General features: G+C 43.8%; 1 protein-coding gene and 2 long non-coding RNA genes across 6 annotated transcripts; 2 read left to right on the top strand and 1 right to left on the bottom strand.

Moving 5' to 3' along the window:
* The first annotated feature begins 30 nt into the window (after positions 1-30).
* Positions 31-12,279, top strand: LOC124474383. Of its 2 annotated transcripts, XR_006956817.1 has the most exons (4): positions 31-742; positions 10,536-10,666; positions 11,098-11,146; positions 11,988-12,279. It is a non-coding gene; the product is annotated as an uncharacterized LOC124474383 (long non-coding RNA). The 2 variants fall into 2 exon arrangements; XR_006956816.1 differs by lacking the exon at positions 11,988-12,279 and having other exon boundaries at positions 11,098-11,367.
* Positions 5,205-7,444, top strand: LOC124474384. The gene is made up of 2 exons (XR_006956818.1): positions 5,205-5,292; positions 5,761-7,444. It is a non-coding gene; the product is annotated as an uncharacterized LOC124474384 (long non-coding RNA).
* Positions 6,609-26,612, bottom strand: LOC124474379 (dachshund homolog 1-like). 3 transcript variants are annotated; one of them, XM_047030430.1, is made up of 13 exons: positions 25,719-26,611; positions 20,043-20,155; positions 18,310-18,435; positions 15,752-15,936; positions 15,365-15,491; positions 14,949-15,092; positions 12,660-12,811; positions 12,325-12,475; positions 11,903-12,046; positions 11,391-11,459; positions 8,336-10,655; positions 7,670-7,766; positions 6,609-7,573 (listed from the first exon to the last, which is right to left on the bottom strand). In XM_047030430.1, the coding sequence occupies exons 1-11, from the start codon at positions 26,267-26,269 to the stop codon at positions 10,618-10,620; spliced, it is 1,800 nt and encodes a 599-aa protein (XP_046886386.1). In that variant the 5' UTR covers positions 26,270-26,611; the 3' UTR covers positions 6,609-7,573; positions 7,670-7,766; positions 8,336-10,617. The 3 variants fall into 3 exon arrangements, with proteins under 3 accessions (XP_046886386.1, XP_046886387.1, XP_046886385.1); XM_047030431.1 differs by having other exon boundaries at positions 6,609-7,766; positions 12,325-12,472; positions 25,719-26,612; XM_047030429.1 differs by having other exon boundaries at positions 6,609-7,766.
* Between the last annotated feature and the right edge of the window lie 1,355 nt (positions 26,613-27,967).

The raw sequence follows: 27,967 nt of genomic DNA on the forward strand, positions 1-27,967 counted from the left end.
GTAGCGCCACAGACAGTATAACGTTTTTTTATCGAGAGATAGACCAGTGGGGAAACTGACTTAACCCTATTACTGATTTACATTACATGTATTCATTTAGCAGACGCTTTTATCCAAAGTGACTTCCAAGACAGAGCTTTACAAAAGTGCATAAGTCAATGATCATAAACAACGAGATAGCCCCAAAAACATTACGTGCAGCCAAAACATGAAGCAAACATTGTGAAAAGCAAATAAGTGCCAATTGGAAGAAACCTAAGAGCATGGAGTTAAACACATTACAATCAAACAACATGAACTTCAAAAGTGCAAGAGTGTACCTGTAGGAAAGCAACCAACAATAATATAATTCACAGCAAGTAGCCTACAAGTAGTTAAATCAGTTAATGACGTAACAAGTGCAACCAGTTCCTCAATAAGTGTCATTGTGTTCCTGGAGGAAATGAACTAACATTTGATCCAACAAATCTTGTTCTATCAAGTCACGTTGTACTCCTGGAACAAGTGTGTCTTTAGCCTTTTCTTGAAGGTGGGAAGACAGTCAGTATCTCTGATGGAGGTGGGGAGGTGATTTCACCACTGGGGGGCCGGACAGGAGAAGAGTTTGGGTTGGGAGCGGGCGCTCTTGAGAGGTGGGACCACCAGACGGTTGTCAGAAGAAGACCGAAGGTGGCGGATGGGGCTGTAAGGCTGGAAGAGAGACTGGATGTAGTCAGATTCAGTCCCGTTCACCGCTCGGAAGGTCAGTACCAGGGTCTTGAATCTGATAAGGGCCGTGATCCTGTCATGTCTTCCCATTTGAGGAATAAAAACCCATTGCCTCTAATATCCCTCGGGCAGATAATTTGTAATTGTTGAATGACAACAGTCAAATCACATCATCTTTGTATAGCAACTTGTTTAGGAACTTGTAACACTTGTGACCTAATTGTCAAGAGTCAATGATTTAAAAAAGTTATTCTGCTGTGGCTCTGCCAGTAACTTGTTTGTAGAAAAGCAATTCCTCCCTCACGTCATCTCCATCTATGAATCTAACTATGATAATCTAAGTTATCAATAAACAGTCTTTGTTACTGTCAGTGGCTTCATCCATCTGCAGAGAAAAGCGGCTATCACGCACCTTATCATTAAGCTGCTCCTCTATTTCCTTTGACATGTCATAATGCCGATGGTGTTGTCGGACAGAGGCTGCAGTGTCATCAAGCATAGTTGAAACCATGTCTATAGCACAGGGAAGTATTAACTCCTCTGCTATTGTGTGCGGCTTTTTACACTGTGCCACTCGGTAAGGTAAAGTGCAGAATATCCTCAGAGGCAGAGCAATACAAATGTCATCATAAATGCTCTCAAGCTTCATGTCATGAATTCTGTTGAGCAACTCGGATGTTGATGTTCCTCCTGAGAACTGAGGCACTGCATATTCTTTTCTACACACTATCTATTATAGTGTGTAATACAAAGTCTGCTTTATCTTTTTTTTAAATATTTTGTATTATTATTTTACAGCTGTAAATTGATATTCCTACTTTGATCTCAGTGAAACCTAAGAAGGCGGGACTGCCATGGACAGTGGCGAAGATAAAATGAAACTAATCCAGAGTATATATTCCTGCCTCTAAACCCACATACATTCTTGAAAAACATCTAAAACAAAAAACAACATTCATCCCCCGCTAAAAAAGTATTCATTAATAATAATGATAATAATAATAATACATTGTGTTTGTATTGCACTCTATATTTAAAGCAATCTCTGAGTGCTACAAAGCCTAGTAATAAGCTAAACATTACGAATAATCAAAGTTTAATAATTACAATTTAATGTTAATGAAAATCTGAAAAAACACACACAAAGAAAGATTCCTTCACAGAAGACTCAATAGTCCAAATGTGAATATCAGCTTACTTTAAATTAGCTGGATTTGTCATGGATGGTTAACTAAGAGCTGGATTGATTGTTGTTGTTCCTTCATGACTTGCGGGTTCTTGTACTCCGTGAACCTAACACGCTCGCTAACATGTTTTTAATAACAAACTCTGCATTGCCTATCCCCTCCCACTTTCTGAGCCTGAAACAGTTGGCAGACATGCGCTTTCCTGGTTCAGCCGACCATCTCGAAAAAAATGTAATTCGCTTAGCCTTACATCGGAAGAGGATTATGCACTTTAATGTTCAATCCTAACGTCTTACTTTTTACTGTTTTATTTAAACTTGCCTGCTAAAACACCTCAAATTCTCAAAGGGGACACAGACAGTGAGGAAATGCACAGTAAAACATAAAAAAACTTATCCTATTTGTTTATGCCAAATAGCAAGGTTAAATATCAGAGTTCAAATTGTGTACGTTTTATTTATTGTTGCAGCAAATGTATTGGACAACACAAATCAGAACTTTGAAACAGAATCTTAAAAGATATTATAACCCGCCTTATCAACGTAAAGATTTGGTAAATTTCTTTAAAAAATAAATAAAGACATTTCCAACAATTGAATGCTCATGTGAAATGAATTAGAGGTAATACATTGAATTTATGTAACAGAAACTGAATAACACAACTACGAGATTCTGGTATGTATTTTAAGGGAAAACGAATAATGTAACTTTGTGAGCTAAATTAAAACATCTTGTGATACATATTTTTATAATAATTTTAAAATAATTTAAAAAATTGCGATGCATTTAGAACTGATACAAAGATAAGTCTTAAGAAAGCGAGAGACCTAAGCGTTAAATATTTTTGTATTTAAATCACTCTTTAGGTTATGTCTTTACATATGGCTGCCCAGCCTAGACCAATAGCATGTCTGTATCTTCATCTTGTGGCATTAATGGCCTACAATATAGTACAATAGTCCCATAACCCTTTAGTTTCAGTAAAATAACCAGCTTGTTTCAGGAAATCATCCAGAGATAAGTTACGAATAGCCATGAGCAGATCTCTGTTGATGCGATAGGTGTGGTTAGGATCAAACCTCTTTTGGTCTTCATGCTCCGTCACATAGATTTTATGCACCTGCAGGCCTGGTCGCATGCTTATGATTATGCGATCCTTGTTATTGCCATCCTGGTAGGGACCGTAGTTCTTCCTGACGTAGTCAGGCAGAGAGCCGGATGCTGAAAGGTGCAGGTTGCCCACTTCAAAGTATGTGTAATTCTCCTCAGGAAGCAGCTTGATGCAGATGTTGTCTTCACACTCCTGCCTGTTCAGGAATTTATGAAAGCCAAAGACTCCATCCTTGGGATGGACCTTAACTTCAATCTCGTTGTTAAACGTGATGTATTCTTTAGCAAACCAGTAGAGCAGATACAGCCCATGACGTGGTGAGGGACGGCCAAAGCCAGACTGCTTCAGCTCTGCCACGTTGTTTAGAGTTTGAATCATTGTTCTTCCTAAAGACAGAGAGACAAAGAGCAGATGTTGTATGATCTATGTATTTGCGTACATAAGGATATTTGTTGGAAAGTGTATTGTGTGATGCAATGGCTTGGAACCCAAGACAACTTTTCTTGCAAGACAACAGAGTTTACCTCACCATTGACATTGACCTAGTAGTGGATTGCAACAACGTATTTGAACATTGCTCTTGATAACAAACTGTAATCAACACATTTTACCCTATAAAAACTAATATACCATCTACAGTAGAGTATATTTAATGAAACTTCTTACATTTATACAACCTTTATGATGTTTTGTAAATGTATCGTGTGTAACTCGATTAGTAATTGGCATCAAAGGCATCAAAGGCATTGAGATTCAATCAAAATAATATTTTGGCTATGGCCCATGTCCTAACTAAACATTTACCAGCAGTTTTTATGACAGGCTGGTGAATAGGGCCAGCCTGTCATAAAAACTGAAATAACACAAACTATTAACACAAAATAAGTATACAGTAATTATGGGAGTCAGATGGCTTAGCGGTGGGGGAGTCGGGCTGGTAATCAGAAGGTTGCCGGATCGATTCCCCGCTGTGCCAAATGATGTTGTGTCCTTGGGCAAGGCACTTCACCCTACTTGCCTCGGGGGGACTGTCCCTGTACCAACTGTGAGTCCCTCTGGATAAGTCTGCTAAATGACTAAATGTAAATTATACAAGTGCTACTGTAGTGCTATTCAGTGTCTCAAATTTCCATACCTTGATGTTGTCGTTTTGGATATAATTATTCTCTTCTGGTGATCAGTACAAAACTACACAACCAATCCTGTCTTCTCTTGGAATGAGAATTGTCCAGCTATGAATCATCCATCCAAGTTTTATCTTTTTATACCACAGAGGGTGGGACTACCATGGACAATGTCGAGGAAATGAAACTCTTTCAGTTATATTTCCATTTCCAGAGGTCTCTAGGAAACACACAAAATACATAAAGAGAGAGAGTGATCTAGAAAGATAAAGATTTAACAGAAATTACAGGTTAACAAAATTCACAGTTTATTTATTTAGGTGGAAACCTCTTATTGTAATAGTCATAAACTTTTTGACAAAAAAGAGGAACACATGTTCTTTTGTTTGAAAGGGGGTCAGATGACTGAGCGTTGAGGGAGTTGGGCTAGTAATCAGAAGGTTGCTGGATCGATTCCCTGCCGTGCCAAATGACGTTGTGTCCTTGGGCAAGGGACTTCACCCTACTTGCCTCGGGGGGGAATGTCCCTGTACTTACTGTAAGTCGCTCTGGATAAGAGTGTCTGCTAAATGACTTAATGTAAATGAAAGCCTAGACTCTTTCTTGCTGTTGTTCTGCCTTCGCAGCGACAACATGCATGTGTCCCTATATGAGCATATGTAAATACAAAAAAAAAAATATATGTTTACCTTGTCACTGTAACTCTCCCAAATTTGAGCAGCATTTCAATGTCCACCAGAAGGCAGCATATTACTGCAGCTGGATGTTGTTTGGTTATTTGACTGGGCTGTAAGGGGTTTGTATGGCATTTGTTGATATTTGAATCCACCATAAGGACTTTAAATGTGTCAGAGTGCTACTATGAGCAGTACCAGAGCCAATTCCAAATACATATTTGACAACCAGCACCAACAATGCATTATTCTACATAGTATAGCTGTTCTGTGTGATACAGATTTGATATTGACAATGTACTAATTTATTGTCTTTTGACAGTAAGGGGCTGATATATTGAGGACATCAAGAGGGAGTTAGACAAAAGTCAACACTGGTGGCATTAGTTTGCCTAAAAATGTTAGTTTGACCTTCTCTACTTTAGAGGATGTTGATGCTTTAGAGCTGCAACTGGAGGACAACAACTGTTGACAACAAATTGAAACAGGTCAGACATATGCCTTATGTTGTATTATAACTATGGATACTTTTTTCTAAATGCTTATTGGTTAGTTGGGTGGTATACAAATCTTGGACAGCCTCTTGTCACATTTGGTGGTTACCTAGCCAAATTGTGTTTTGTAAATGTGTGTCAGTCTTAAAGCCACATTAGGACTACAAAACCCAATATTGACCAGTCCTGAAGACCAAACTGTCGGACCAATTATCTTGATACCAGAAACTACATGATCACATGTAGTTCTCATCTCCTACTGCTAGTACTTCATGTGACACAACACACAAACTAGCCTATAAGGGGAAGTCATAATACTTCTACAAATTCAATGTCTCAAATACAGATATTGTACCTCAATTATGGTGTTTTGGATGAAAATATATTACTTGGAGTCCTATGATAGTGTGTAATACCAAGTCTGCTTTCTCATAAGAAATATTTGTTATTATTATTTTCCAGCTGTAAACAGTCCTTCCTACTTCTGATCTCAGTGAAACTTAAGAAGGCGGGACTGCCATAGACAGTGGCGAAGAACTGAAACTGAAAGTAAACCACATACAGTTCTTTCCTCGGAAATATGTATAAAATAACATTTCATTAATGTTAATGAAAATCTGAAAAAACACTCTCAAAGAGTCATTCACAGAAGACTCAATAGTCAAAATGTGAGATTACTTGATATAAACTGGATTTGTCATGGATGGTTACACAAAGAGCTAGATTCTTTGTCGTTGTGGTTTCAAAGGTACTTATTAATTGCCAGGGGGGTATTCCAGAAAGCTGGGAATGCGACATAACCGGGTAAGTTAACTCTGCAGCTGACACACAATGCTGCAGCAATTTACTGGCAATGTTGCTAGAACGCTGGCTGTCATATGAGGAGTTAACTTACCCGGGTATGTTACATAACCTGGTTTCTGGAATATCCCCCTGGTGTGTCACCTGTGTTGCTATTGTCTTGCACATTGCCTGTGTATTTCTCCATAAATTAACCTGTGTATTACCCCACATACCCCACATGTACTTAAATGGTATGTTATGCCAGATTGGTTTACATTGTCTTGTCCTAAGAATATCAGTGCCCAGTCTGACCCTGTGTTGTTCTGTGCATCTGACAATAAAAAACTTGAACTTGGACTTGAACATACAACAATTGTTCAATCCAAAACATATTTTTTACTGTATTATTTAATATTGCCTGCTTAAACACCTCAACTTCTCAATAGGGATACATACAGTGAGGAAATGCGCAGTAAAACATCAGAAATCGTAAATCCAATTAGTTTATCCAATGATAAATAGCACTGTTTGAATATCAGAGTTTCAAATGTGTACGTTTTATTCATTTGTTGCAGAGCATTAATTGTAGAACACACTTCGACATTTTATAACTGGCAATATAAACATAAAGGTTTTGTACATTCGTACCTATCCTTTCCAAAATCTAATCTAATCTTTCCAAATCTAGACATTTCCGACAATTGAATTTTTATGAGAAATGAATTTGTGGGAATACAACTGACTAACACAGCTATGAGATTCTACTATGTCTTTTAATGGCAAACGTATAATGTAATTGTGTGAGCTAAATTGAAACAGCTTGTGATTGTTCAGGGTAGAAGATAATTATAACACCAAAGGAAAATATTAAATAATAATTTAAAAACAAATTCTAAGAAATTCATTTAAAGCTGATACAACAATATAGGGCATCTTAAGAAAACAAAAGTGTAAAGTGTTAAGAAAATGTAAAATCAATCTTTGAGTAACGCCTTTACATATGCCTGTCCAGCATCGACGAATAGCATGTCAGTATCTACATCTCGTAGCATTATTGGCCTACAGTATAGTACAGTAGTTGTCCCAAAACCCATTATTTTTAGATACATTTTGAGATAAATCTGTATTACCGCCCTCAAGGTCGACATATGTACTGTTTTCAATAATAAAACCAGCTTGTTTCAGGAAGTCATCCAGAGATAAGTTACGAATAGTCATGAGCAGAACTTTGTTGATCTGATAGGTGTGGTCAGGATCAAATCTCTTTTGGTCTTTATGTGCCGTCACAAATATTTTATGCACCTGCAGGTCTGGTCCCATGCTTATGATTATGCGATCTTTGTTGTTGTCATCCTGGGAGTGACCGTTGAAGTTCTTCCTGACGTAGTCAGGCAGAGAGAGGGATGCTGAAAGGTGCAGGTTGCCCACTTCAAAGTATGGGTGATTCTCCTCAGGTAGCAGCTTGATGCATTTTTTGTTTTCACACTCCTGCCTGTTTAGGAAGTAATGGAAGCCAAAGTCTTCATTCTTGGGATGGACCTTGACCACAATGTTGTTGTTTTTAAACATGACGTAGTCTTTAGCAAACCAGTAGAGCAGCTGCAGCCCATGACGGGGTAAGGGACGGCCAAACCCACACGCCTTCAGCTCTGCCACGTTGTTTAGAGTTTTAATCATTGTTCCTCCTAAAGACAGAGAAACAAATAGCAGATTATGTATGATCTATGCATTTGTGAGCATAGGGATATTTGTTGGCAAGTGTATTGTGGGGTGCAGGGGCTTGGAACCCTAGACAACTTTTCTGTTTACCTTACCATTGACATTAACCAAGTAGTGGATAGCAACATGTATTTGGTAATTGCTCTGGATAACAAACTGTAATCAACACCTTTCACCCTATAAAAACTAACAGTATATTTAATTTATAAAACTTTTAAGATGTTTTGTAAATGTCTTGTATGTAACTCGATAAGTGATTGGCATCAAAAGCATTGACATTCAAACTAATCAAGAGAAGATTTTGGGTATGGCCCTAGTCCTAACTAAACATTGTACGAACAGTTTTTATGACATGCTGGTGTATAACCCTGGTGTTCCAGGGTTTGCCGGCACTCCGCGTCGGGCCTAACAATACCATGGAACACGTACTTTATTGACGATAAAGTACTGCCTCTCGTACCTTATTGCTTAAATAAGATACACAGTAATCATACTAGTTCTACAGTTCATAATTCAGTGTCTCAAATTTCCATACCTGGATGTTGTCGTTTTGGATAGAATTATCCTCTTCTGGTGATCAGTACAATACTGCACAACCAATCCTGCCTCCTCTTGTTGCTATTGGTGAATATATGAGATGTGGAATGAGAATTGTCCAGCTATGAATTATCCATTCAAGTTTGATCTTTTCATACCACAGAGGGCGGGACAACGTTGAGGAAATGAAACTGAAGACTTGTTCAGCTAGATTGACTGCATATAACTGCAGCTTGATGTTGTTTGGTTATTTGACTGGGCTGTAAGGGGTTTGTATGGAATTAGTTAATATTTTAATCCACCATTAGGAATTGAAATGTGTCAGAGTTCCACAGCTGAGATAGAGACCATCCTTGTGAAGTCCAGGAAGTTTTCATTGTGGTTTTTGGCCTGTTGTCTTTCTCTCCTCTGAACTAATCTGCTGTTCTTACCATTGCCACTATGTAGGCTGATTGAGTGGTTCATACATGCCATCATCACAAGTTGCCACCAAGGAGGTGATGTTGAACACCAATAATATTGGGTACTGTAACTGAAACAGTGGGACTCCACTATCTCCACTAGGGGACGCCAACACTAGACCAGACGAGACGGAAGAAAACTGAGGAAATCTGATAAAGAAGTCCTACTGTCATTCAAAGCTTACCAGATGAGTGTCTTTGTGTGTGTGTGTGTGTGTGTGTGTGTGTGTGTGTGTACATGTGTGTGAGAGGAACACAACATTTTCGAAAAGAAAAATGGTGTCTGTGTGTTTCTAATAAAAGGGCCCTGACTCCTGCTGTTTGCTTTGTTCATTAAGACAAGATGAGCAGATGGCTGCTGGTCTGCTTTTCTTTACACACACGAGCACACACACCCACACACACTTTATCTTTGCCTGTCACTCCTACTTTATCCTTCCATTCTCCTTTCCGTGGCACAATGCTGAGATGGATAAGTCTGTGTGTGATGGAAAGAGGGAGTGTGTGGGTGTGTGTTTGTGAGCGTATTTGTCCAGAGTTTCCAACAATGGTAGTTTAAAACACACCACCGAATCACTTGACAGAGGAGGAGAAGAGGGCGAAACGAGAGTGGAAGAGAAGTGAGGAGAGGACAGGGGAGAAGGTCTCAAATGGAACGCTAAAGCTCCCTGAAAGAAGATGAGAGAAAACAAGCGAGCTTCTGCCTTGTCAACATATTCTACAGAGGACAGCTTAGTGGTCGCTGCCACTCCTGCCTTCTCATCAATATCTCCATACGTGCTGTGTTTGAGAAACCAGGAACCAATCAATGGTCTGATCCTTGCACCAATCCCTTCACTCCGCTTGCTCACGCAGCAGGCACAAAGACCTGACTCTCCCGCTGATGAGAATGCAAAACACTGTCCACCCCTGTCTAATCTATCCAGTCGGCTGGATTCATCCAAATCTTCTAGATCCTCACAGCTAAAACCATCCACGGAACGTTCTGAGACATTCTAACGCCAGCAGATTACAGATAAAATGACCCTTGTGAAATTAACACAGAGAAAGACACTTGCTACACATGCATCATCAACATTGTGACATCCCTTTTATCCGGGAAAGAGCGAACAGAACGACTTGGGAGGCGTGAGGAGATAGAAAATGTTTGTATTGTTTGATCTAGCAGATCTACTCCATCCAATAATACACAAGACGTTATGTACACACACTGTAACCATGGCCACCACCTTCCTCTGCCCTGGATTTACATAGTTACCCTCCAAAGGAACACAACAATAATATTTAATAGCAATAATAACATTGTAGTAATAACAGTAATAATCCTCATCATCACACAGTTGGAGAAACTGAAGTTGGAGAAAACTATTCTGGACTTGCAGGATTGGTGTCATATTTGGTCCATGTGACTTCCTGTGTTCTCCTGTTTGACACTGTCATATGGGTACAGAGAGGGAGTGTGAATCGTTGCTTTGGTGTGTCTGTCTCCCGGTGAGATAGCAGCCTAGTGCCCGAATCTAGAGAGCCAGCTGACCTGTCACTGTGCTACCCCGGGGGCTCAATCCAATCACAGACATGGTTAAAATAGTATTTTCAAATACGTTTATAATTCATTTAAGAGTGACTGGAGGGGAGGGTGGGCTATCATTAGAGTGGGGTTTCACAAATCAATTCTTTGATTCCATATTTGCAAATTGTATTTGACACTGGTTTGGTGGCCATTTCCCTGTGTGACAGATCGGGGTCAGACGTCCAATCATCAGCCGGAGTCTGGGATCACCTGCAAGACCGTCTCCACCCTAGTCTCCATGGAGATGTGTCAGTACATGACTGTGGTCTTCAGGAAGAGACGACCATCTGTGGAACAGGTAGAACGCACACACACATAACACACAGACACAAATACACCATTAGCTCAAGAGACACAGTCGGGCCTTCAACTAAGAGTGTTCCCACAGCACAACCACGACAGAACACAAAGATAATATGCAGGTTTGCCTCTTGTGTAAACAGCATTAGTTAGCTTCATATCAGGAGGCAGGTCTCATATAGAAGTGCAGATTATTGTTCTGACAGAGTGTCATCCTGCCTCTGCAGGTTGACTGTCCAGGAGGCTGTCCTCAACACTAGCACTTTGGAGAGATTGATCACTGCATGTAAATTATGTAAATGACGTCCATGCAAATACATCACAGAGACAATTAAGGCGCTCGTTAATTACAATGGCGACGGTCTCTCTATGCTTCACTGACATTCAATTAAAGCTGCCTTCTAAAGGGTTCGTTTGATCCGTCAACAGGGGAAGCCCCAGTCACTGTCCCATAGGACCGCATGGACAGCCTGCGCTGGTGAGGGTTGCTGCCATTCTCACTTAGCTGTGATGGAGATCAGCTTCACTCCCAGCCCACACATAGACAAACGGTGGACACATAATGTTATGTCAGAACGTCACTCAGCATTTGAAAGTCAGGCTTCATAGCTGTCTGTCTCCAAGCCTCTGACAAGAACTGGTCACAGTTTGGAGAGAACTCCCAGACCATGATGTCAGCAAACAGGAAACAGGAAGTGGTCAATCAAAGTGATGTCCTGTACCTTGCATCGTGGGCTTGGTGTCCGTCCTGAGGTTGTCATGGTTACTGTTGTCTCCCTGTCCCATCATGTCTATGAGTAGAGGAGATAATTATGACAGACGAGCGGAAGTCTGATTAATTACTCATTAATTAAGCATCTTAATTGGCGCTTAACGAGCTGCATTATCAGCCAAGCTTCCAGAGGACTGGCTGTCATACCTAAGCATGCTGGTGTTAGCACTCCAAAGAGACAATCTGGGGAACAGTATATGTGTGTGCGTGTTTGTGTGTGCTGATATGTGCACTCAGCTGTAATTTGTGTGTATGTGTGTACCATGTTGTGGTTTGTGTGTTTGTGTGTACCTTTGATGTATGTGTACCATGTTGTTTATGTGTGTGTTTATGTGTGTACTGTACTGATGTGTGTGTACTGAGCTGTTGTTTGTATGTATGTGTGCACCGCAGCGTGTGTGTACCGCAGCATGTGTGTACCATGTTGGTGTGTGTGTGTTAGTGTGGACTGGTGGATGGTACCATGTTGCTGTGTGAGGCCGTCTATGCCTCCAGTGTGATGCAGGGTCTGCTCAGCCTGGTCCCTCAGCTTGGTCTCCACCTCCAGGGCCTCCTGCAGCCTCCTCTTGGTCTTCTTCTCCTTCTTCAGACGCTTCTGGATCAAGACTGACCCAGGGAGGACCACAGGAGAACATAGAAGAACATGGGAGGACCACATGAGAACACAGGAGAACAGGGGAACACAGGAGAACACAGGAGGATATAGGAAGACCACAGGAGAAAACAGGAAAACACATGACAACATCAACAACGTCATGTCAACATTAAGAACTCATTGGTAGAACTTTGAACCACGTCAAGCTTATACCCATCTACTCTGTCCCCTGATAAATTATGGGTGGTGTAGTTCTACCCTTGATGGTTACTGGGTAATGTAGTCCTACCTCTGCTCCTCTGCTCCATGTCCAGCTGTCTCTCCAGGGTCTCTCGGAGCTCCCTCTCCCTGTACAGCTCCATCTTCAGCTCGGAGCGCTCCAGCTGCACCTGCTTCTCCTGCGCCCGTGCGTTGTCGATGGCAACCTTCAGCAGGCCCTGCTTGGAGGCACACAAGCACGCCCCGACCTCAAGGTCAGACTGACGGGGGTCACTCAGCGAGACAAACATCCAAGCCTACAGACAACCTTAAGGGACAACTGACAGAAGGATTCCGGCACCTTCTACTCATACACACACAGGACAACAGACAGAATACACACTAGAAACAGGAGTTGAGCCCCACCTGTATGTTGGTGAGGAGGGTTTCTATGGAGGACAGACCCTCGGGGTAGAGGAAGGGGCCTGGGTACCCAGAATTAAGCTTATGTCCAGGGAGAGACACCCGGTCACAACCCCCTCTGTCCCTGGAGCCAGGGGGAACCAGGGGCACCTCACCTGGATGGGGAAGAAGAAGGTGGAGGCATTAAATAAAAAGCTGATATGTGTACAGAAAGAAATGTTAATTTAACTCTAGGTGTGTTCATTAGACTCGCATTAAATATACATATATAAATACTCATGGTGTCTATGAATACTTTTTACTGTCGCTTTACAGGTAAAGCCAACGTAGAACATGCAGAGGTGTAGAGGGGTGGATTCAAACTAGGGTTCCATTAGGATGTGGCACTCGCACACTAATCACACACCAAGCAACCACCCACTCACACACACGCACAAATCTGTTTTTTTACTTCACTTCGCTGACTGGCGCACTTTCTCTCCAGCCTGCCACCCTCACCAAGCCCCCCCCCCCCACACACACACACACACACACCCCCATCCCCTGCCTGACAGTGAAAGGACTGTCACATTCAAGGTGTTTCAGAGATGAAAAGCACACCTCAACCTCTCCACCTCCGTTTTTCTCTCCCTCTCCCCCTTTTTGTCTCTCCACATGCACCTCCCTGTCCACTGCCCCTTCTCTCTCTTTCTCCTTACTATCCTTTTCTCCTTCCTCTTCTCTTTCATCCCCCCATCCTGGACACATCTCTCCATAGAGGAGAGGGTAATTAGTAAGCTGGCAGTGTCAGTGCTGGGGAGCCAACTGCCCCCCTGTGGCCCGTAGACACACACACACACTAACTGCAGAGTCAGCGCTTGCTGCACCCTGAATGTGACTGATCCTTTATTGAGTTACTCGTCTCTCTGTGAGATCACACACACACACACGTCTTCTCTCTCTCTGATTGGCCTGTCTGCAGCTCCTTTCATCCTTTACACATCTCCCTCAACCAAGGTCACTGTCTGTTTCTCTCTTTTATTCCATCCTTTTCACCCTCTTCCCTTCTTTTCTCTTGTTGTTGGCCCCTTCAGGCTAATGAACTTCACTGTGAGAAGCATCTGACAGTCAGTGGAGGGAGGGAGGGAGGGACTGATAGAAGGAAGGACAGTAAAGTGCTTACTCTGGATGAATGTGATAGAAGTCTCCGAGATGGCTTCTGATCTTTCAGCCTACAATCCTCGGCTGTGGCTCTCCCTCTCTTCCATACACACACACACACACACAAATACACACACACACACATCCACACACATCCACACACACACATCCACATCCACACACACACATCCACACTCAAGCACACACACATGCACATACACCCACCACACACACACACACACATTTATCCACATACAAACACACACATACACACACACACAGAGACATTTACAGACACACTCACACAGACATTCAGCAACACATCCACACATTCAAACATCCACATACACACACACGTACATAAATCCACAGATACACACACATACATCCACACACACACACATGCTGTACACATACACACACCAACTGAGTGAGTGACAGACCGGTGGCGGAATGTCTGACGTCTGGTTAAGCCCAGTCTTGACAGGTGCTTTTCATTCAAATAGGAACTAGAAATACGGAACAATGGATCTCTCCTGCATCCTCTCTCTTTTTTCTCACTCACTCACTCCCTCTCCCTCCTCTTTCTCTTTTGCTCCTTCCTCTCCTACCCCCTCCCTCTCTCCCTACCTTCCTCCCTTCATCGCGGTGTGTAAATGATGCTGACTGCTTGTCCTTGAAGAGTCCTCATTAAGCTAATGCAAAGCTTCATAACAGGGAAACCAAACAACTGACGCAGAGAGCGCACACACACACACAAGCACACGCAAGTACACACACACACACAGCCTGGGAGGTGGTCATTATGGAGAGTACCTGGCTGTGAGAGAGCGAGAGGCGAGAGAGCTCCAGTTCATTAAGTCATGCTCAGCAAATCGCTAACTAATTTAACCCTGACTCCCGCCTCCACAACCTAATGACTTGTTCAGGGAAGTATTTGTCTTCTTCTGTGGTTCCCGCTCGAACACAGACCTCCAGCGGAGGGAGGAAGGAAGGAGGGAGGGTCTGCATTATGATCAACTCATTAGAAACCTCCTTCTCTCACTTCATCTCTCTTTTTCTGCACCTGTTCTCTCGGTCTCTTCCTTTTCTTTCCATCTCTTTCTATCTCTCTGTTTTTCCCTACCCCCCCCCCCTCTCCATTTCTGATACCTCTGTCTCCTAGGCTCCGCCTGCCGTTGGAGTCTACGGTTGGCGTGGTGACCGTCGCTACGTCAGCCTCCTTCGGCCCTGGCAATGCACTGGGGGAGTGGCCTAACAGGGCGTGGCTTGACTGCATGCCGTTCTGGTGCATATCTGGAAGCAGGAGGACAGATGAATGGAGGAGAGGAGAAGGGAGGGGAGGAAGACAGGAGGGGAGGGGAGGAAGACAGGAGAGGAGGGGAGGGGAGGAAGACAGGAGAGGAGGGAAGGAAGACAGGAGAGGAGGGGAGGGGAGGAAGACAGGAGAGGAGGGGAGGATGACAGGAGAGGAGGGGAGGGGAGGAAGACAGGAGAGGAGGGGAGGATGACAGGAGAGGAGGGAAGGGGACGAAGACAGGAGAGGAGAGGAGGAGGACAGTACATACGTGTTCGGTCTGCAGGATGTTCTGTGTGTGCTGGGGAGCTGGACACACTACTGGAGGACATGTGACTACCTGACCTCCGACCTTCATCCAGGGACGCTGAGGGGGAGGGGCTGTCACGCACCCTCTCCTAGCAAACATCAACAAATAACACTACTGTAAATTCCCTCCGTTTATCACATTTTAACATCTTACAGTTGTGTCTGAACAGAAGCCCAGATAAAGTCCCCAGACCCAGATGAAGACAACCCCTTCATCTCTCTCTATCCCTCCATCCTTCTATCTCTTCAGTTCTACCATCCCGCTCTCAATCTCTCCAGTCTAGTCTCTAAAACTGGTAGTGGCAGGATATGATGTCAGAACCTGCTTCCTGTTTGACGAGTGGCATACCTTGATGACGGAGGTGGCCAGCCTTGAGGCGGCATGGTTAAGGGTACGGTTGTGGGTGGAACTCGCCATGCTCGCCAGCGTGTTCAAGTGGTTCATTTGGCTCATGGCCATGGAGACAGAAGCGGGGGCAAGGCTGGCTGGTATCAGAGGATGTGACATCATCATGAAGGGCAGGTGGTCTAATCCTGTAGGAGGAGACAGGAAATAATGTCAGTTAAGCCCATGAAAACATTCTTAAACATCCTCCGAGAGACTGGAGGGAGGGAGGGAGGGACAAACATACAGAGTGATTGGTATGTTGTTACAGAGTCAAATCAGAACATGCTGAAAACATAAACAGGGCTTGTTAGTGTTGTGGATCTAAGACGTGGTCAGAAGCACACAGCAGGTTTTAAACAGCTTTGCTGCTCTACTCTGGAGAGGATACACATATTTAACATTCAATAAAACCAAACAATACCAGAAGAAGAAGCAGGAAGGAAGACGAAAGCAGAACTAATGATGATTCTGGTCCGGGGCCAGAAATGCATGCTGGGTAACAGCAATCTCAAAGGAAAATAAATAAATAAATACAATACTTGGAGTCATATCCCCACTGTTGTCACAAATAATAAAACGTTTGAAAAACAAACTTGTCCCTAAAGACAGGAGGGATCAACAATAGAAGGAAGAATGGAAAAGAATAATTGATTAAGTGAAAAGAAGAAAGAAGCTGTAACTGAATTAGCTAGATGAGACATATGGGCTGTGTTTTGTTCAGTTTGACAAATGTCTCCGATTGGCTTCATTCTTTCACCAAGAGCCTCTCTGATTGGCTTACTCTTTCTGCCAGAGCCCCTTTCATTGGCCACCAGCCAGAGCAGAAGACCAAACAGAAGGTTTCCTCCTCAATGAACAGATGCTGCCCAGAGTAATGTATAACAGAGTCCAGTAATTAAGTTATCTCCCTCTCCCCCCATTTTTCTCTCACAACTTTCTCTCTCTCCTTCCGCTTTTCACCTCTCTCTCTTTCTGCCACTCTCTTTCTCCCTTTCTCACACTCTCTTTCTCTCCCACAGGTGTAAAATACTCAGTAGCAACTGCTGTGCCAAAGTATTTTGTGAGCGACCAAGTGTGTGTGTGTAGGAGGTTGTGCTTGTGTGTTTGTGTGCATGTGTGCGTTAGCGTGTTTAGTCTAAGCATGTCTTTGTAGTGGTCAGACACACTGTAGCAATTTAGACCGTGTGGAAGCAGCCAGACAAGGCTGTATGTGTTTACCCTACAACCCTGTCATTAACAGGGGTGATTAACGTTTAACAGTTTTATCCCTCACGGTAATGACACCAACAAACAGTACACAGATGGTGGGTGGCGCCCTGGGGTGGGAGGGGCCACACATGTGAGGGTTTACGGACATGAGGAGAACACACACACCCATTTAAGAGACGTGTGTGAGAATGTAGGCAAAGGTGGGAAGAGACACTGCTGCAAGACAAATGACTTTTCCTCTGCTGATTACAGGAGACAATAAAAAAGACCACTTACACACATGCCTGCACACACAAACACACAAACATTCACCACACACACACACACACACACACAAACATTCACCACACCGCACACATTAATCATAGATAACATTTCTTCACTGCCATTGTCATGCTGTCCCACACATCATGTCTGATCTTCTCTCTCCAAAGGTCACGCTATCGTTTATACCAATTAAACCTGACAGTGGGGCACACACACACACAGTCACAAACACATACTGTCACAACACACACACACATACACCGCTAACTGTACACCATATTGAATGCAGATAGAACAGGCTGTTCTGCTGTTGCAGGTGTCACTGTCCACATACTGTATAAATGTTTAAATCATATATAATTATGTGTGTGGCATTTGTGTGTGTTCTGCTGTGTGCTGGTTGTGTATTCCAGACAGGTCTTCATAAACCCACTTATCTGTCTACACACACTGATGTGGTTTTAACCTGTCGATACACAGGAGGGAGGAGATGGGGGTGGGGGGGCCCTGGGGTCGATCACAAACACCCTCGTTTGCATCCCAGATAGTAAATTACAGAGAGGACTATTGATCTGATGCTACCTTCTCATCTCTCTCTCTTTCTCTTGCTCTCCCTTCCTGTCTTTCTCTATCTCCCCATCTATTTTTGTATGTCTCTCCACCTTGCTCTCTGAAAGCCAGGTGAACATCTCTCTCTCTCTCTCAAGTCTCTCTCCTCCACACACCGACAGACCATAGTTTCATCTCTGTTGTGGTAAATATTTCATAAGGTTTACTAGGTCATTGTATGATTGTGTTTCAACAAACAAAAAAAACGATAAAACCTAAATATATACCAAAAGAAATCCATCAGATTTATTATTTAGAGGTTACTTTAAGGTTACTTTGGCATGTAGAGCAAATCTAAATACACCAGTAATGTTGTCACTTCCTGCTAATCAGGGCCTCGAGAGGGACTGCTGCCAACCATAGTCAACAGCTGTATCGTGTGTGCGTGCGTGTGTGCGTGCATGTGTGTATGCGTGTGTTAGTGTGTGACTCACCAAGGTGGGTGTGATCTCCGTTCTCAGCGTCGGGGCCAGGCTGATGGTTGCCATGGTAACCTGCCATCACCTCAAGCTTGATCTTCTTTGCCTTCATGGCCTCAGCCAATGCTGCTGCTGTTAGACCTGGGGGGAGAGGAGGGGAGGTTACAGTTAGGGTTGAGGGGGGTTAAAGTTAGGGTAGGGGGGGGGGGGGGTTACAGTTAGGGTTGGGAGTAAAGAGAGAGGGATGAGGGAGGGCGGAGGAGGGAAGGTGGAGAGAGGAGGAAGGGAGACAGCGAGGAAGAACAGAAAGACACAGATGGATCAATGAGAGCCCGATCGATTCCTTCCAGAGATTACAGGTAATAGCCGGTCGTCATAAGAACAACTTCCATCAGCCATCTATCATTGTTTTCTGGGGCTGTCCACATATCCACCAAACACACACGCATACACATACACACACACATAACCTTTCACTCACACCGACACGCTTGCATACACTCACTCACACACACACACTGATGAACATTTACTTATACATTGAAAGGCACACATACACTTACACATATAGACACACACTCACTCATGCTCACACACACAAGCACTTACACATTCACATACACACTCACACGCACAGACATGCATACACTCACACACGGACTTGCACACTCAATCACACACACACATACAGCAGTACCTCTGTATGTTTATCTGATTAGAAACTCGCCCACTCATCCCTGTCGCCTGTCCATCTCTCAACATTCCCTCCCCCTTTTCTCTCTCAATTCTCCTCCATTCTCCTCCTCCCCTCCTTCTATTCTGACTAAAGGTCAGTTTCACAGCACAGGAGAGGTGGATGAGGAGGAAACACTTCAAAGGCTCCCGCCTCCTTTTACTCCTGGGTAAACAAGTCCTCTATCAGTCTCTCTCTTTCATTTATCTCTCTCTCTCTCCTTCTCAACCTCCTCTCCATCACGCCCCCCTTTCCATCACTCTGCCTTCTTGTGTTCTTGAGACGAGTCACATTGGTGTCTTGACCTCTCCAATGGTCTACAGATCTCAGTAACAGAGCCTATTCCCTGTCTGTCTGACACACACACAAACACACACCTCTCTCTACAGCAGTTTTGAAACACAGAGAAGGGGCTTTTAGAAATGGCTTCTCAGCGGAGACTAAGCTAAGAAACAGAGAGAGGACAGCTTTGAACCATGAAGTATATAGTCGTGGCCATTATTTTTGGTATTGACAAATGCTGTGTTTTGCAAAGTTTGCTGGTTCAGTATTTGAGGAAAATGATTTCACATGTTTCAATAGAATACTGGAATACAATAAGGCACATTTCAAATTTTTTACAGCTTTTTCGGGACAAACATATATATATATGCAAATAGTCCCCTCTTTTACAGATGTCAATCTGCTCTTAAAATCCAATAAGAATGATAGGGATTTCACCTGGCTAGAACTAGTTCACACTTTCCCCTGTGCTGATGATATGGCTTACTGAAATTATGTTAGAAGTCATTTTATCCCAAGACTCAGCAAGCTTCACAAACACAAAATGTCTGTCGCTCCCAATACTTTTGGCCACAGCTGCAAACATCCACTTTACGAAAATAGTGGAGAGGAGGGTAGACCAGAAGGGAGGATAAGAAAGTAGAGGAAAGGATAGAGAGATATTTTATTGTCTCAAAACTGCGTATAAGGATATGTATAAGGTAGGTACCTGTACTTAGGTACCTGTACCTACCTGTAGGGGGCATGATTCCTGCTGACATGAGCCCACTGACTGAGTGGGACAGGAGGTGGGCGCTGTCTGATGTTATACTCTGGGCCCTTTTGGGAGGACGACCTGGTCGGGAGCTGAAACGTCAAAAAAGAAGAGTACGTCAGTGTTAACTCACTCATTCACTCACTCACTCACACTCACTCACACTCACTCACTCACTCACTCAGTCATTCCAATATTCATCCCTAAAGTGTGTGGAGACTGAAGTGCTCCTCTTCCTGTCCTGAAACAGACTTCGAGGAAGATTCAGTTAAGGCCCGAGTGAGACCCGTGTGTCACCTGATTGGCTGGCTGGTGAAATTGTTAAAGCAAACTTAATTTAAAACTCAATCTTTCAGACAAAGTGAGAATGAGATAGATAGGCACAGGGGCACGGGAGACAGCGATAGACAGAGAGAGAAAAGGAGAGACAGGGAAGAGAGAGAGAGAGAGAACAGGAGCCCACTTCCTCATCAGGGTGCCTTTCAGGACATTTAATTAAAAACTAATCCTGCTGTCATTAAGGCTCCCATAAATTAAGCTGTCATTCACAAGATTTATGGATTCTCATTTGCATATTGCATAAAAAGTACCAATTAGTGAGCAATGAGTGGATCACATGCCTGGTAGGACATATGGGGGAGGGGGGGGGGGGGGGGTGAGTGGTGGTGGTGCTGAGGACAACATGTGTCTTGTGGGATGAAGGGAAGACAGAGAGACAAAGAGAGAAGAAAAAGAAAGAAAGAAAGACCATGACTGTTGTGCAAAGCAGAGCAGCAGGTAATGTGTAATCTTGCTGCCTGGCTGGCCAGGAGGGGTCAGGGGAAGGTGCCCCAGTCATCAGGTTCCACATGTTCACAGGAAGCAATAGCTGACCAACACTGTTAATGATCCTGTCCCACATCCCTCACTCTCTCTGCTCTGTGTGTGTGTCTGTGTGTTTACGTGAGTGTGTGTGGGTCAAAGGTCAGCAATGGCTCAACATTCCAGAACTTACCAGGAATCGTCTAGACAGAGATGGACATGAACAAAATAGATGGGTGGAGAGAGGGAGAGAGAGAAGGAGTGAGGGAGGGGGAAAGAAATGGGGGGAAGAGAATAGAGGGGTGGAAGGAGGAAGGAGACGGCTGGATGAAGGGGATAAAGAGATGAGGAAGAGGGGGAAGGAAAAGAAGTATGGAGAAGGAGTGCAAATGCGATGCCTTTTGATATAATGCGTCCATCAAATGCCAACACCACAGCAGTAAAAATAGCAGCATCCTTCAGCACATTCATCACGCATGACAGACACACACACACACACCTCAGTTAACACCCCACACTGTAGTCTGCCTGTCCTCCTTTAGTGTCCTGGATTGAGTGTAACCATGGTTACCATGGGGGGGGTCCAAGCGTCCAGGTTCTTGTGCACAGGCGTTGTAGACCTGTCACAAACAGAGAGTTCTATGTAGAACTCTGCAATACTGCTCTACACCCCTGTAGAAGAACCATCTGTAAAACTGGCTCTCCACAGCACCTCTTTTCAGATCAAACAGAGCCATTGGAGATGTCCAGCACCCTTTACCTGACTCCAGATAAGTTCTGCTAAGAACTTTGCCTCAAAAGCTTATCTCTGGAACAGAAGGTTCTCGTATATAGCAATGAAGGGTTCTACCGGAGCTAGCATGCTAGCAAGGTTGTGTTCACACTTGTAGTTCGGTTCTCTTGGTTCTCTTGGTTCTTACTCCTCTTGGTCCAGACAAAAAAAAAAGATACACTTGGTCCACCTGGTCTGCTTAGCTTTCACATTGGCGTTTTCAATACCGAAGCTAAACAAAAGGCATAAGGATTAGGTTGCAACCTGATTGGACAGCTTCTATGGTTTGTTTGGAAGCGGACTGAGACCCACTCAGGCGATCTCAGCCCACTTGTTTGGTGTGCACCAAGGCTTGGATGGCAGCGTTCACACTAGTTCAAATGAACCGCACTAGCAGAGCAATCGCACTAGTTTGTTTTAATCCAACCAAACCTGCCAAGTGTGAACACACCATAAGAGTGCAGGATCAGTTTATCACGACGAGCTAAGAGTTCTCAACTCTCCTATTCTGAGATTGTGGATTGCAGTCACCATAGTGCAGTGTAACACACATAAACACACACACAAACACATGCACACACACACACACACATACACAAATACACTCCTCTCTGGGCCTCTCTAACTGAGTACAAAGGCTGGGCTCTTGTGGAGTCAGCCCCCTTAATTAATTAGTGTTTACAAAACCCTCCCGCACTTCTGCCTGGTGATGATGAAACGGAGTTCCAAATGACCCACCAGGGTTGGAACACACACACACATTCAAGATGAAACACAGTAGTTAGTTTCCCTTCCCTTTCCACAACCACATTGTTTATTGACTCATACTAATTGATTGCCTTCCTCTGTGAGACTGTGTATAAGTGAATGTGTGTGTGCGTGCGTGTGTGTGTCTGTGCGCTTCCATTTTTCCCAGAGTTAGTTCAGGGGGCTTAAAAGGAAAGAAGCGAAATTTTTCCAAATCGTCTTTGTGTGTGTATGTGCGCACATGCGTGTCTGTCTGTGTATTACTGTATCCTTTCCATTACAACCCTGCTCTCTTCTAATCGGCTATATATACACTCCATCTCTCAGAAAACACACACACACGCACACACACTATCTTAATGTCCTGTGTGATTAAAGCACATCAAAGCCCCACCCGGAGACACTCAGAGCAACAAGGGGCCGTGCTAATTGCGGCTCCCTATCCAACCTCACACACACACACACACACACACACTACCACACACACACACACACACTATCACACACAGACCCATACTATTAAGTGTGCAGTGGTTGTGGAGATGCTCCTAGCGGGGAGATAGATGAGGCTATAAAAGGCTGAAACATAAACACAGTGATGAGTGTTTAACAGAAGGCCCTGTTGGAGATTACAGCACAGGAGACCTTCTACTAATAATGTTAGTGTGTGTTCGATGGGGTAGGGGGGATTAGGTTGGTGTGTGTATGTATGTACATGTTTGTGAGTGCATACGTGTGTGTGTGTGTGTGTGTGTGTGTGTGTGTGTGTGTCAGAAGGCTGGTTCCCTGAGGTGGAATTAATGAAAAACCTTCCATGGAAAAGTCATCAAGCTGAGCAATGCTAGAAAGGGAGGACGTGGGGAGTGTGTGAGTGTGTGTGTGTGTGTGTATGTATGTGTGTGCGTGTGTGTGTGTGTGGGAGAGCTGTGTGACCTCTTGTCTGAGACTTTAATTAAAATCTCACCCAGACGTCCTCCTTCACACCACAACTGTTTTTCCCAGGGTTCAAACATACACACATAATACCCGCACACACACACATGCGCCCACACACTCACAAATTCCCGATTCAATGTCTTCCTTTATTATCTTACACTAGGATTGACTGTAAGAAAGTGCTGAAAGCAAAACACAAAGTCTGTTCAATACTAAATTAAACTAAACTAATATTAATACTGTAGGTTGTGCAGCATGTGTATTTGGGAGTGTATTTTTAAGTGTGTGTGTGTGTGTTCCTCCCATGGTAATACCTGTTAATACGTAACACCTGTACAGCATACTTCTGTTAACTTTTCATGCTTCAGGCAGCAAACACTCACATACACGGATAATAATAATCCATATAATTCATAAAATCATACAAAACATGTGCGTGTTTTTTATGTGAGAAAGGTAATAATAGGAGGGAGAGGTCGCAAGAGCGACGTAAAGAGAAAGAGGTAAAGAAAAGGGTAAAGAGCGGGAGTGGTGGAGAGAGCTAGAGATAGAGAGGCAGAGGTTTACAACGACCATCAAAGAGGCCCTCACTAGAGCATCATATAACAAAGCCTCTGTACAGGACACACACACACATCCTCCCCGCTCCAGATTCTGGAATGTGGGAGCAGGGATGTGAGACAGTATCAGTGAAAGAGATCGGATTCCTGAGATGATCAAACGCCAGTGTGTGTGTATACCCCAGGATTACACACAGGAAATGTACAGGGGTGTGAGTGTATGTGTGTGTGTGTGTGTGTGTGTATGTGTGTGCAGGAAAGGTAGTGTGTGATCCATCCACATTTAGGCTTAGGCTTGTCTTGGAGTGTGATGACATCATCAGCTTGGTGTTTCACCTTTCGCATCTGGGAAACAGATACCTGCTCTATGTGTGCGTGTGTGTGTGCCCGTGTGTGTGTAGAGGTTCCCATTATTGTATGACCCTTATCATACGGCCCCCATGTTTTCTGAACTTGTGTGTTAGGAAAAGAATGGCGGGGGGGGGGGGGGGTGTGTGTAAGAGGAACAGAGAGGGAGTGAGGGAAAGAGCAAAGGAGAGAGACGGAGAGTGAAAGGGGGAGAGAAAGCAAGAGAGAGGGGAATGGGAGAGAAGGGGATAAGGGGGAGAGAGAGGGGGGGGGTAGAGAGGGAGAGGAAACGAGAGAGAGAGGAGTGGAAGGGAGGGAATGAGTATAAGAGAAAGAGGGAGAGAAAGAAAGAAATAAAGAAAGAGAGAGAGAGAGAGAGAGAGAGAGAGAGAGAGAGAGAGAGAGAGAGAGAGAGAGAGAGAGAGAGAGAGAGAGAGAGAGAGAGAGAAAGACTTGAATCAGCCTGCCAGATAAAGAGGCCCTCTCTCTCTCCTCAGACATCAAAAGCAGCTGGGGGTCAGAGGTGAGTATCAGTATTCTCCTGTCCCCTTCTCCCTCTCTTCTCAACATTTCCTGCTTGTTCAACTTCTTTCTTTCTCTTTAACCTTCATTCTTACACACACACACCACACACACACACAGTATATAAAACAATTATACAACAACATCTCCCATACAAACACACACACCCACAGCTCTTCTGATTGGCCAGCTCTCTCCATGGCGGGACTAATAGATAACACAACACTTCCCAGAACTTTTTTTTTCACACTTCTGAGTAGTAGTATTTGAATGATAATTGTCTTTCTTTAAGAGCCTTGAAGTTCTAATTTGCTTTTGATTGGAAGATGAGTTTGATGAGTTTGTTGTGCTAACCATCTTCACAGAAGATCAGATGAGATGAGACTCGTCACTGTCGGTCTCCCAGTGAGAGACAAAGAGCAGCTATTTACATAATCAAATCATAAATACCAAGGAAGAGGAAGATCAAAATTCATTTGCACAATTATCTTCCACTCCTTGGGGCTAGACATTAATGTGATAAGGCTGGTAAGCTTCAACCTCAGAGAGCAGGAAAACTGCCTCTGATTTAAACTGATGCTTTGGGCCAAATGAAAATTAATTAATTCCTGTGAAGAATCAATTTCTCAGAGTGACAGTGAGACACTGTGGGTGTTTGGGAGTGTGTAGTAGAGAGAGAGCGGCAGAGAAAGAGACATGAGAGAGAGGACACGGTAAGAAAGAGGTTGTAAAGAGGTTTCTAACAGAGCTGTTCAACTGGACCTGCTGTTCAGATTTGGTGTGATGCATGATTGACATGTTCGAATTGTTGGTACAGAACCGTCAGCAGACTAAACTGAGTGCGTCTGACATCATATAAGATGTTATACATTCATAAACTTTTAAGAAGGGCTATCAGATCATTTTTTCTCTCTCTCTATTTAATTCAACCGCCACCCCTCCCCCCAAATCCACTCTTTCTTCACTCACCTTGCGTTGGTACAGTCGTTATAGAGCGTCTCAAGGTCTTTCCTGGAGATAAGTTTACACCGGTTCACCCCCGGTTGGATTGCCCCGAGCCCCCGGAGCACGCGGACCTGCTCCACGTTACACACCACTGGGGTGATGTCCAGCCGTTTAAGCTTGGTGTAGACCGTATGTAGCCCGCCAACCAGGTGCTTTAGAAACAGGTCGAAAGCCTGCGGTAAGCAAATTAGCTCAGTGTCCTTTACCGTGAAGGAAGCGAGTTTAGCGCCTTTCACCTCGACCATTTTACACTCGTTGTTCTGCGGAGTGTTTTCAACGGGCGACGGAGTCGCGTATACTGGTTTGCTGTGAGGTAGGACGCTAACTGGTGCGCCCGTTATATCGGTTGATAAAAAGTCCGTTCGAAACGGATGATTTCCGGTGGGCGCGATGGACGGTGGGGGGGATGTGGAGATAAAAGGGGTGGGTGGCGGAGAGTTAGCCGCCGGTGAAGTCGATATCAACGGCGGGTGAATGAGAGGAGTTGCGGGCATTAGTGGAGCAGGCGAGGTCATGGCCAAAAGTCTTATACAGAACAAGTTTCAAAGTGTCTGAAGTCAAGAAGGCTTTTTAAAAGGTAGTCCTCTCCGATGGAGTGAAGAAATGTCGGTGTTCAGAAAAGCGTCTTTGATGTTCAATTCGGCGTTCTGCAAGGTTAATTATTTTTTTGCTAAAGACGTAGTCCGTGCGTAATGGACACCTATACACTGTGTGGGACGCGCCTGCACTGCCTTGGATCGGATGCTGCTGTGACATTACAATGAAGAGGTGGAGCTAGTGAGTATTCTTGGAAAGAGAGAGAGCAAGAGAGAGAGAGAGACGGATAGAGAGAGGGAGAGAAAAAGAGAAAGAGGGAGACAGAGACATCCCACACGTATATGACCTAAGAGGTTAGCCTTTTCCCTGCGCCCTGTCACTGAAATAGAACAACCATTTCAGAAACGATGGAAACCACACATTCTTAAAATGTTACAAAACAACTCCAGATATGTTTTTATTGACCCTTAAATTACACAGACAAATACACCCACAGCATCACATACATTTAAAACTGTAAATCTGGTGACTATCTGAACTTGTGAGCACACATCCTTGACATTATTAGGAAGGCCAATACAAAAGAGAGGACAGACAAGACATCCTAGAACTGAGAGTCTGTAGAGAGTCTGGTCTGGAGACAGTCTGGTCTGGAAAGAGTCTGGTCTAGCAATTTTTTATGTACCCATTTATAGGCACTACAACATTATAATATTTAAGATTTGCATACTGTCCATATCCCCATTTCCGTTATTATTATATTGTTATTATTATTATTATTATGTATATTTTGTAGTGATGTATATTTTGTATTTTCTGTTATTTTAGTTTTTTATATTTCTTAATAACTAAGTAGCTGTTGCATGCCATGTCACAAGAATTTCATTATTCAGAATGACTTGTTATTCGGTGCACTTGACAATAAAGAAACTTTGACTGGAGAGAGTCTGGTCTGGAGACAGTCTGGTCTGGAGAGAGTCTGGTCTGGAGAGAGTCTGGTTTGGTCTGGTCTGGAGACAGTCTGGTCTGGAGAGAGTCTGGTCTGGTCTGGTCTGGAGACAGGCTGGTCTGGAGAGAGTCTGGTCTGGTCTGGAGAGAGTCTGGTCTGGAGAGAGTCTGGTCTGGAGACAGTCTGGTCTGGAGAGAGTCTGGTCTGGAGAGAGTCTGGTCTGGAGAGAGTGGTCTGGTATGGAGAGAGTCATGTGACGCTCCTCCTTATCTGCACATGAAACGCTCAGTACTGCTGTCAAACATCATGCTGATAGTAATCTCATCCATGGATGACGGAAGGTGGGGGGGGGGCAAACAAGGTGATAGAGCGGGTACAGAGACAGAAAGATAGAGAGAGAGAAAAAAAGAGTGTGGAGAGTGATCGAGTGCTGCAGCTCAAAGGACTTTAACTCTCCTCCTATCCTTCTTTCCAATAAGCCTTGGTATGTGGTTTTTAATTGGCTTAAATTAATCTTAGGGATGTAGATGCCCGATTTGCATTCATTAAAAGTCAAGTGAGGAAGTCAAGCTTGATTCTAATCAAATTTGCTTAATTATGCCTAGCATAGAGTGTCTCCCTGAGGAGAGCTCAGAGCTTACAGCTCTCACAACTTTCGTCTTTGAGAACTAACTCCTGCTGAGGAAGCTGTTTCTCTGGCAGACACAAATGTCACCGAACTCCCTCT

Source organism: Hypomesus transpacificus, chromosome 12 (assembly GCF_021917145.1).
Source record: "Hypomesus transpacificus isolate Combined female chromosome 12, fHypTra1, whole genome shotgun sequence".
Lineage (NCBI taxonomy): Eukaryota > Metazoa > Chordata > Actinopteri > Osmeriformes > Osmeridae > Hypomesus > Hypomesus transpacificus.

What these genes read in the sequence shown, in the direction of transcription:
- LOC124474379 (XM_047030430.1), bottom strand. Translation starts at nt 26,269, where the DNA reads ATGACCTCGCCTGCTCCACTAATGCCCGCAACTCCTCTCATTCACCCG. An exon ending in GCGGAGCCTAGGAGACAGAG is followed by an intron (nt 12,812 to 14,948) that starts GTATCAGAAATG and finishes TTCCCCATCCAG; the next exon opens with GTGAGGTGCCCCTGGTTCCC. An exon ending in CACCAAGCCCACGATGCAAG is followed by an intron (nt 10,656 to 11,390) that starts GTACAGGACATC and finishes CCTGTTCCACAG; the next exon opens with ATGGTCGTCTCTTCCTGAAG.